At 42.9% G+C, this 11,858-nt stretch overlaps 1 protein-coding gene across 1 annotated transcript; it reads right to left on the reverse strand.

Annotated features, from left to right (window-relative positions):
* Positions 1-537: 537 nt before the first annotated feature.
* LOC111842059 (indoleamine 2,3-dioxygenase 2-like) lies at positions 538-7,318 on the reverse strand. The gene is made up of 10 exons (XM_072714248.1): positions 7,137-7,318; positions 6,367-6,462; positions 6,012-6,131; positions 5,299-5,417; positions 4,928-4,942; positions 4,490-4,589; positions 4,223-4,340; positions 3,894-3,945; positions 3,538-3,686; positions 538-2,352 (listed from the first exon to the last, which is right to left on the reverse strand). Exons 1-10 carry the CDS (start codon positions 7,206-7,208, stop codon positions 2,018-2,020), a joined length of 1,176 nt encoding a protein of 391 aa, XP_072570349.1. The 5' UTR covers positions 7,209-7,318; the 3' UTR covers positions 538-2,017.
* Between the last annotated feature and the right edge of the window lie 4,540 nt (positions 7,319-11,858).

The following is an 11,858-nucleotide window of genomic DNA, read 5'->3' on the forward strand; positions in this document are numbered from 1 at the left end:
CATTCCCAACCACAGGGCCCAGCTATTGACCATCACAAACAGTCTGCAGCCCACCAAGTCAGTAAATTTCTTCGACAAGGGGGATACCCCTTGGTAATTTTTCTGGTGATTTTTTTCTGCCGTGGTTTACGTAATATAGATCTACACCACTAGATTCCACTCCAGTGATTGACAAACCCTGTCACAGAGGACATGGCATATTCCTTAATGAGCAGAGTGATGCTATATCCACTACTGTGTATCACTTTTCAGTGATTTGTAATGTTATTCTGTTGTTGCCTATGCAGACCACAGTCTCCAAAGAACACTTCATGTGAATGCTGAGCTGACTGAAGATGTGTATGTTGCTGGAGCTAAATTCAATTTGACCAAGACACTGCAGAGGCAGGAATATCATTTGATAAAGAGAAATGTAATTTTTCTCTTGATGATCTCAGAGTACCACAGCAGCACAGGTAGATCTTCCTCTATCCTCTCTACATATCCCCAAAGAAAACATTTTAACTGTTACAAAGGTTGTAGTATGAAACATTGCACTAATTCTCAAATGGCCTTATATAAATTTTATTTAAATGAAATTTTGGATACATTTCAAAATGTGAGTATAAATGGCAGTAAGTTTTTCCCTACCTAAGCCAGCCATGACATAGAAATAATGACAAAACAGTTCACAGATAGACTTCATTGACAAGACTGCATGGTTTCTGCCTGTCATATGGATGCGTCGTTTACAAATCAACATTATCCAATGAACTGCCACTGCAGTAAACTAAAAATACTATTTATGATTAGATCACTTTCAAATTCATTGCTTCTTGAAATTTTTTGTCTCGTTTTTATTCATTGACAGAAGTGTCTGTCATGTGCCATTCCATTTTATTTTGTCTTTCTCAATGACGATTCATTTTTCTCACAGATTTCATCAACTTGTTTCACATCTGCCAGCAGCCCTGTCATCCGCTAACATCGACAGCCCCCCCCTTCCTTCAGAGATGCCGCACTGGTGGCTACCACTGGACCTGGGGACGTGGCCCAAAGCAGGGGTGAGGAGCCTCGCGAGCGCGTGTGTGTAGCACCCTTTCCCCGGATACTGCGATTAAGCAAGGGTCCTGAGTACATTCCAAAACCATAAGAAACTCAATTACCAATCGATCGAATGCAAACTCCCTGGTACATACATAATGATTACATGATTGATTAATTACCTATTGTTCAATCATTACATGTTGTTTGTACTGACAGCGGTTATACAAATGCACCTGTGATATCCTATAATGACGGTAAGTATTTCATATTATTAGCTCATATTGCCACAAACAGAATTAAAGCAGAGTTCTCCCCTCCCAATTGCTCATGTGCAGTTCATTGTTAGCATGACAGTCTTCCCTCTCAAACCCAACCAATGCATTCCCTCTTCCCAATTAGGACAGTTCCTTGACTGGCACCAGATCTGCATGTTCTACAGTGTGTTTTCTCCAGCATTATTCCTCTCTTGAATTTCGCCAAAACAACAACAACATACTCTGGCCCGCAGCCTAGGACAAAGTGTTGTTCCTACATCCCCAAATCTCACAACATCTTCTTGCCTAAGGCCAAACCACAATCCCAGAATGCAGCAGCATCTTCTTGCCTAAGGCCTAAGACAAAACATTAACCCCATAATTCCCCCTACCCCAGTACCATTCTTCCAAATAGGAGAAAGCACATCGAGTGTCTTTAATTTATTCATCAAGTGTGTACTTTGTGAAGAATAAGCTGCATGCATTACTAGATTGTGTGGGCTTTTTGCCATGAAGTGCTGTTCTGGTGAACACAGTGTCACATTTTGAGCAAGGTTTGATCACTTCTGAGAACTATTTGTGGATTTTGTGCTCATTGTTTTGAGAAAATGAGCCAAATATGTGCAATCAATTGATTTTATATATAATTTAATTATCTTTCAAGCTTTAAATAGATTGGATAACTGTTAGGTGACTGTGATGGTGTGTGACTTTGGTTAGGCAGAGTGTAGAGCGCCTCATTCAGGGCTGATGAGGACATTCTTGGTCGAGTCTCGGACGCTCTTCAGGAAACTGAAGGCATTTGTGCCACCTGTGCCCTTTTCCTCCCTGGGGGTGGGGTCGCCGCTGTGTGCACTCTTACTGGGTGCAGACACATAGCTGGTTACAGCCTGCAGGTGGTAGCATCGCAGGTCCACCAGGGCCTTAACACACTTGTCGTAGGTGTCTATGAGATCCTGCTCGCCAGAATTGCTCACGTACGAACGTAAGGGTTTCCGACTCTCGAGGACCTCGATCAGCTGCCGGTGGGCTGGGGGCATGTAACTGCGGATATCCTTCAGGTAGCTGTCAGCTGAGAAGAAGCCAGAACAGTAGGACAGGAACGTTAGAGCTGTGGCTGAGATACATTTACAGTAGGTTGTTGGATCCAAACCCAAGTAACATGTTTTTAAATAGTATATTAAATGTACTGGATGTTACGAAATAGCACTTAGCTAAACCAGCCCTTCTTGCTTGTTTAGATGTTTAATATCTGCCAGTTAGTAATGTTAATTGATTAAAAAGTAATAATAATCCAGTTAATCACAATAATAGGCTGTGATTAATCATGATTAATCACAAGTTTGAAATGGTAGTATTTGCTTGTTTTTTTTGGAATATGAAACTACATGTGTGGTCTTGGAACAAAGAAATGCATGACATAACATAATATATATCAACATAATATCAACTATGCTTTTGAATACCCCTTCTCTGCTTTTATTTCTTTATTTTGTGCCACAGCTTCTCTCCTTCCATTTTTGAATGAACAGAGAACACGTAAGTTGCATAATTTATGTGAGTACAAGTGTTTTTAGTGCAAACGTTAAGTCTCATAAACCTAGTGAAAAACATTAAAAGAACAACATAGATACCAACTCTCCTCGGTCAGTGCAGACAGAACCCAGACATGTACTCTTGTCTATGTGAGTTTTCATGTGTTTTCTTGACCCAATAACAACTGTCGGATTATGTCATTATCGTAGGAATAGAGTTATTTGCAAATGGGTGGCCAGTCAGAACTGCTTTGTGACTCAGGCACTCAAGTCAATGACAAATTCTTTTTCTTCTCCTAACAAAGCTCTAAAAATATGCTTAGTTTCTACCTATATATGACTTATTATTATTATTATTATTGTTGTTGTTGTTATGTACTCTATTATTATTGTTCCGACTTACCAACAAATTCGACTCAAAAACATATTTAGGGAATTAATCTTGTTTGTGATCTGGGGACTACTGCTAGATTGTTCAAGGTTTCTGGTTTAGTGTTTTTTATGTGTCTATGACAAAAACTCAGTTTCTTAGATAGCTGGCAAGATTTCTGTTTTATCCCGGTGGCAAACTCCATAGGGTTCATTTGCATCAAAAACAAAATTTCGCATTAAGGTTTCCAGATTAATTGCAAGCATTAACGCATCAAAAACATTGATCGTACTACTGCCAGTACTTCACTAAATAAATAAGAAGAAGGGTTTCAGTAACTCAGCAGGCTCACCTGAAGCTTCCATTTGTTTAACACCAAATAAAGCATCAAAACATTGGATGCTGGAGCTCTGGGCAGCGCTGCCCCCCCTCAACTGCCGAGAGTCTGTGGAGACCCCCTCGTAGAGTAGCCCCCCAGGTAGGGCGGGGTTGTCCTTCCACCTGCAGTCACAAAGCAACAGCATCAGAGTTATGGTTCTCATGAAGCTTGAAGAGCCCTCTACTAAATACTGGCTGTGCCTTTGACTCTCATCTGAGTGTGCTGGGAATCTGAAGTGCCTTCAGCCCTTCCCATTCTCCTTTCTGTCACCACAAAGAATTTCTTTTTACTGCATTTCTTACGGGAAACAGTGAACGTAAGAAGCTTACCCAGTAAAGAAGATCCGCAGTGTGCCATAAAAGACATTGGGCTCCACATGTTCTAAGAAATAAATAAACAGGGCAATTAAAATTCCAGCAGACACATTTTTATGAAAAGCAAAATTCCAAAGCAAAGATGGCGGAACAGAAAGTGAAGAAATGTTAAGTCTATAGATAAACAATGACAGCCTCCTGTAGCTGGGCTAACTCTGCTTTAGGGTGTCCAGTTACTGCCCGGAGCAGGACTGTAACCAACAGCACGCTAGATGATGATGACACCTAGTACTTGGTTTGCCGTCTTTGATAATTTTGCTTCTGAAGGGTGATTTGAGACTTACTGCGCATGAGTCTGAACACCTCCTTCATCTTCAACAGAGATTTGTTCACCATCTCTAGGCCATCATGCACACCACGATTGTCCTGGGTCAGCATGGAGTTCATCGCCATGACAATTCCCTGATGGAATGCAAATGTCTAACTTAACTCACAGCTTAAACACCACAGGCTTCAGCTGTCCCAGCAGACCATGGTGACATCTCCAGCAATTACACAGACATGCACCTGCTGTCAGGTGATGCAGGCATTCCCAGGGGGACAGATCCTACCTCCATCCCTGTGCATGCAGCCTGTTCCACCAGCAGGGAGACCAGGAAGAAGCCCCTGCATGATTCTTCCCCAGGAAACTTGAATATGGTGTCCAGGTTCCTTTTGGCCCATAAAAACACAAAACTCGAAACCTTTTCCACGCCCACTGCACATACTGAGAACCAATTCTATAACTGCACATACTGAGAACCAATTCTATAACTGCACATACTGAGAACCAATTCTATAACTGCACATACTGAGAACCAATTCTATAACTGCACATACTGAGAACCAATTCTATAACTGCACATACTAAGATATGATATTATTATACTAAACGGCTTTATCCAATTCACATGACTTGTAGTTCATGTCCTCATACCACTTATACTGCAGGATCTTTTGCTCACACAGACACACACATGTTCAAAAATAGTTAACATATTAGAACTTACTCAATTTCGAACGGGCTGGTGAGCGGCAGAGATCAAAGGTGTTCATGACATAAGAGGGGCAGAGATGGAACATTAGTAACCGAAAACTTTCTGGGATTCTGCTTTTTGCATTCTGAGCGCAGGCATGTAACACAACGTAGCAACAAACAATACAGAAACAAATAACAATAGCATTTAAGAATATGGTAATCCTTACATTCTTTTCATCTCTAGTAAAACATTCACGATGGCACTAATGAGAAACATAATGGCTCTGAAGTATGAGATCAGATTATGATGAGATTATGAAGGGGGCTGGGGGAGAAAACAAGGACAGAGAGAGAGAAAGGAAAGGTGAGATATGGGGCCGGGGGGGGCATGGAGAAACAGACCGAGCAGGATCCCTCAGCTTCCAGTTAGCCAGCACACAGTCTGCATAGAGCAGGATGGGCGGCATGTCCAAGGCCTCCGACACTCTGCAGTACGGCTCAGCCAGCTGCCTGGGGAGCGTCTGCAGGCAGCAAACAGCACCAGCATCCGTAAGCCGTCTCTCTCACTTTCATTTTTACTCTTTTACTCAAAAACCTCAGGTAGATGAGGGTATGACAGGTGAAGTATGACCTTTCTAGTCTAATTTCAAGTGATTTATTGTGATGTGAACTTGGTACAACACATTTCTTACCTGCATGCTGATTAATGAACACAACACCAAATAAATGCAAAACACATAAAGCAGCTGATGATGAGTAACAGTAAACCACAAAGAAAATAACATCACAGTAGACAAACCCTTAGCACATACATGCGCTATAGAACCCTTAGATATAGAACCTGGAAATAGAGGGCTAGAGTATTAATTATAGCAGGATCTGGTGTGCAGGTAGCTTTTGTTGAGGAGCCTGACTGACTGTAGGTTGTGGAATCTTGTGGTCCATCTCCTTAAGGTTGTATACACTAAGCGATCTCGCAACACTTCCTCCTACCATCTCTCCTCCGAAGTCCTCCACCTGCTACCATCCCCAGTCTGAACTAATCCTACTATCATATGGCTCCACTCCTCCTCTTATTTTCCACCTTCTTCCTTCTTGGCCCCCACCTTACCCACCTTGACTGGCTGGTGCTCTCCTTCCTGCCACACATAGCCCATGGTGATGAAGCCCAATGCCAGGTGTGCCAGCCTCTGTTCTCTGTGTCCTTCGAGATGCGTGATGCTCAACAGCGGCATCTGGTGGCCGGAGGACAGACACAGGCTGCAGTAGGTCAACATTACCTCAGCATCTCTGCCAGCTGCCATCCATTTAACACCACTGCTGTCCTGGTTAACTCTTGGCGAGGTATTCAATACAAACAACTTCCATATCTGTCTGTACAATTAGCTTAAAGAATACACCTGAACACTGACTTGTGTGCCATGCCACGGTCCTTAACCACAATGCCTCCTGGTGCTCGATGAGACTTACCTTATCGACCCTGTCCCAGAGCTGATGAGTTTGGATCAGGTGGGGGAGGTCCATGGCGATGCTCATCCATGGATGGTAGTACTCTGGGAGATCAGTCTGAAAACGACACACATGAAGTGACCCATCATCTGCACTAAAGTCTGCTGTGACATCACCTGCACTCAAGAGGACATGCAGCTGTCACTTTACAGTCAATTTACTGCAGCTGTACATAGAAAATAGAAACAGCAAATCCCTTCCTGCAAAGTACTCGATATACATTATAATATAATATAATATAATATAATATAATATAATATAATATAATATAATATAATATAATATAAAAATAAAGGGTTAATGCAAGACGTAAACATGCATTAAATGTTTAGAAACAAATGGCTGCGAAGGCAAAGAACCACTAATATCATAGTTATTACACATTTGGCTGACACGTTTGTACTTTTTCATGTTTTATTTTCATATTTATGAGCCAAAAACACAGTCCTGCACTGATGACACCTTTTGCTTTGACGTGACCAAAGCCAACGTAGTTATTGGAAAACAGCTGGCTAGTGGCTCACTGACATGGAAATAGTGACTGATACCGATATTTGTGCCTAATATCGCAATACTGATAAACGGCTAACTTCTCTGGCACTTGCCTGGTGCCGATGTAGGAAATTAATTAAGACTCTGGAATTCAACAGCATCTTTGTATGATTAATATATAATGTACTGTATTACATATAGTTAACACACACACACACACACATTGTGATGTTTCTTACCTTTGGATCATCCAGGACAAAGCCCATGGTACTGGACACATGGAAAGATTCCAGTTGGATTCCAGATTCCATGGTAGCGATCACAATGCCTGTATGTTTGTTTGTCTTTATGCCCGTATGTCTGTTTGTCTTTATGTCTGTATGTCTGCTGCTGTATCTTCCTCTGCTTTATATTCAGGACCCCAGGCTCCGAGCACCCAGCGCCATCACCTGAAAGGTCATATGATTGGCAGGTCCTGCCCATCCTGTGATTGCCAAAAAAATGTTTATGTAACTGGTTATCTTGCCACGTGATAGTACGCACAAAAAAAAAACCAGGATGCACAATCGAGTTATTCATCTGAAGACACACCCAGAAGAATGGGAATGGAAATAATGAAACGACATGGTTCCTAAAAGTTCAGAGATGCTTATAGGTTGTGCACACAAGTGTTTAGACCATCCTGCACTGTCATCATGCATATATCATCATGTTGCCACCACAAGGCGACTTAAGAAAGAGCTGGTGGAACCCCCCCCCCACCTCGCTATGAGCCACTTTCTGTTTCTTTCTTAGTGTGGGTGTAAAACTTAGGGTGAATCATCACTCAGGAATTCCATCATTACCTTCAATAAAAGTATCTTACTATTCTATCATTTGTAATAGTTGTCTGTAAATGCAGGATATTTAAAAAGCCAGAGTAGTGTTTATTGGTTTTCTTTGTAAACTTCCATTATACATGTAAGTAATACAGTTCTAATGGTCTGGCAATAACCCTGACTGGAACTCGGAAACTGACTCAAGACGATATTATTAGATTGCTTAGATCACTTTAGAGGAATCCGGTGAGACTGGTTATCCATTCTGGAAGGGCCAGCCTATCAGCACTCATTCAACATCAGAATGCTGACCATGTCCTCCTGCTAAATGCCACCAGTAAACTGACAGCTGAAATAATTTTAATTCATAGTGTGAAATTCAGGGCCTTTAAGTAAAACAAAATACTGGTGGACGTAGGGGAGGTTGGGTATGGCTTTCACATTTTTTGCTTGTGTCATTTAAACATGACAGTTAAATATTAAATACAAATATTAAACAAACAAAAGTTTAAGTCAATCCATCCATCCATCCATCCTCTAATCACTTATCCTGGCCAGGGTTTGGGTGGGATGGCTGGATCAGAGAAAACTTGTAGTCTAGGGAAAAAATCAGCATCATCTTACTTAATTCATCAAAGACTGAATGTCAGACACAGCCTAATGTGTGTCCAATGAATACTGTGACGAGCTGACAAATAGCCATGTGACTAGCTACTCACATATAGTGCTGTCCCAAACGATTATTCTTTAAACAATTAATCTAGCGATAATTTTTTCGATTATTCGACTAATCTAACAACAAATTTTTCGATTGATCTGAGGATAGTAGATTTAGGCTACAGTGTGTAAGAGTAGTCGTAATCGATAATTTGTCTCACTCTTACATGACAGAATAAGTAAACAGAAAATATAAAGTGGCTGAAACTGCGTCATTAACGTCAGCTACAGTAGAGGTGCAGAAAATGTCTCAAGCCTTTTTTGCCACGTGTTTCTCCAGAGGCTCCGGAGCTCTGCTGGTAGACGCAGCCATGTTGCCTTATGTGCAGGAGGGCGGGGCGGGGCGGGGCGGGGCGGGGCGGGGCAGGGGGGGAGGCAAATTTCCTTTTTGCAGGGTGGTAGGAGATGCCTCATTAGTATTTATGAGAGAAGTGCTACATGATTGGCCAGTGCATGCCTTACAAAATTGTGCGGCTGTATTGTAAATGAAATCCATGCCGCTGGTCCAATAAATAAAATATTGTAGCTCTCAAGTGGTGAAGAGATCATCAGGTGGACAGTAATGTTCAGCTATTAGCACTAACCATTGCACCACCGCGCCGCCCAGTGGTGTGACCTCAATTTCAAATTCGCTCGCCATCTCGCGTACGGTCAAATGTAATATTACACCAGTTTTTTTGTTAAAGTACTGTGAAGTACTCCTAAAGTAGCAATTCATTTTCCACATCAGTCGGTTTAAATCGTTATAAATTTACATCGATTTTTAACCGATTCACGATTCATCGTTACATGCCTAGTAAAAATCTGTATAACCGATACATCAGTCAGGGATATTTCCAGACCTAAAACACACACACACACACACACACACATTATAAATTATCTGTATCTTTGTGGTGACTCTCCATTCATTTCTATGGGCATTAACCCTTTCCCAGCCCTGACCTTTACCATAAGTCACCAAACAAAATGCAAGACTTTCAACATTTTTATTTTTTTTGATTGCAGTCACAGATTTTTGTAAAATTCCACTAGTGGGAAACGAAAAATGTCCACAAAAGGTAAAAATAACAGGGGAAATTATGTAACACGCGTGTAATTATGTACGTAATATATAGATGACCACACACACTTATGCAACAAGGTCAAACATCCTTCCCTGTTATTTTGAAGTGCTGTATTTTCTTGTAAACCCAACGTCACAAGATTCCATCCATCTATATTATCTGCAAATTACCCCAAGAAGCAGGTGACGTCCTGTACAGGATGCCAGCCAAGCAGGATGATAATCTTTAACCAGCAGTGGTGGAGGAAGTACTGAAGCTTAGTACTTAAGTAAAAGTACAAATATCCTGCAAAGTATGTACTCAAGTAAAAGTAGAAGTGCTACATCAACAATCTTACTTAAGTGAAAGTACTAAGTACTTACTTTTAAATTTACTTTAAAGAATTTTTTTAAGTAAAAGTACTCACACAATGGTTTGTCTCAACATCTGGGGTGTGCCATTTTGTAAAAGAATAGTAGATATACTGACTTACGCCTCTACCGATGTCATTGCTCGTAATTATTACAAGCAACTACTGTATGTTACTAAATAAGTTAATTCAGTAAAACTTTGTGAAGTACTGAACTGCCTTAAATGCCATGGGGAGATTAAGGCCCAGGACACACTGACTGCGTGGCATGTATGTCGCACCTGTGGCTACTGCGAGCCCTGTCTGTCTACATTGAGTTTACCTTCGATAATGGCTATCAGTAATAGAAATAACTGCAAAATGCAAATGAAATGGAACAATGCAGTGTAATGTGTTATTTCTGTATATGGTTATATAGAGGAGAGATTGGAGAAAAAGACGGTCAGGGACGTATGGAATGGGGATGAGAGAGATCGCCAGCTTCCAGAAGAAAGGGGGGGGGGGTACAGCTGAGGGGGATGTACAACGAGCAAATGACTTGAACCAGTTTTTGAACAGGTTTGATTCTAGCTCCCTCACCCCCAGTGGCCCCCTACTGCTCTTCAGTAAAAACTCTAGGACACTTTCACATCCCCCACAGCCTGCCACCAACTCCTGCAACAGACACCACTTTGCTCCGCCCATGTTCCCTCCACCCCCAACCCCCTTCTGACACCCACTACAGACTTTACTTCAGACTCTGCCACATCCCCCTGCCCGCCAGACTGGACTAGACATCAGAGCCAGCCAGGTGAGAGGAGAGCTGGAGAGGCACAACCAGGGGAAGGCTGCTGGACCAGATGGTATCAGCCCTCGTGTGCTGAAGGCTTGTGCCTGCCAGCTATGTGGAGAACTTCAGCACCTCTTCAACCTGAGCCTGTACCTCCAGAGAGTCCCAGTGCTATGGACAACATCTTTCCTGGTTCCAGTGCCCAGGAAGGGACATTCTGTACCACCGAACGACTACAGGCCCATAGCATTAACCTCTCACATAATGAAGCTCATGGAGAGACTGGTCCTGACATACCTCAGACTACTTGCGCACTCATCACAAGACCTTCTGTAGTTCGCATACAAGCCCTGTGTGGGTGTGAAGCATGCAATCATATATCTGCTGGAGAAGGCAGACTCCTTCCTGGACAGACCCAACACCAGTACACATCACGTTCTTTGACTTCTCCAGTGCCTTCAATACCATCAAGCCCAGACTGCTTAGGGCTAAACTGCAGGACATACAGGTGGAGGCTTCCCTGGTCACATGGATTGGCGGCTATCTGACAGGCAGGCCACAGTCTGTGAGACTTCAGGACTGTGTGTCTGACCATCTGATAAGTAACGTCAGAGCCCCCCAGGGCACTGTGCAATCTCCCTCCCAGACTTTCAGTACTGCACTGAGTCATGCTATTTGTATGTCTAATTTATGTATATATGTCTAATTTATATATAATGTACATATGTCCATCCATCCATCCATCCATTAACTTCCGCTTATCCGAGGTCGGGTCACGGGGGCAGCAGTCTCAGCAGGGAAACCCAGACTTCCCTCTCCCCAGCCACTTCCTCCAGCTCCTCCGGGGCAATCCAAGGCGTTCCCAGGCCAGCCGAGAGACATGGTCCCTCCAGCGTGTCCTGGGTCTTCCCTGGGGCTTCCTCCCAGTGGGACGTGCCCGGAACACCTCACCAGGGAGGCGTCCAGGAGGCATCCTAAGCAGATGCCTGAGCCACCTCATCTGGCTCCTCTCAATGCGGAGGAGTAGCGGCTCTACTCTGAGTCCCTCCCGAATGACCGAGCTCCTCACCCTATCTCTAAGGGAGAGCCCAGCCACCCTGCGGAAACTCATTTCAGCCGCTTGTACTCGCGATCTAGTTCTTTTGGTCACTACCCACAGCTCGTGACCATAGGTGAGGGCAGGAACGTAGATCGACTGGTAAGTCGAGAGCTTTGCCTTTTGGCTCAGCTCCTTCTTCACC

Source organism: Paramormyrops kingsleyae, chromosome 7 (assembly GCF_048594095.1).
Source record: "Paramormyrops kingsleyae isolate MSU_618 chromosome 7, PKINGS_0.4, whole genome shotgun sequence".
Lineage (NCBI taxonomy): Eukaryota > Metazoa > Chordata > Actinopteri > Osteoglossiformes > Mormyridae > Paramormyrops > Paramormyrops kingsleyae.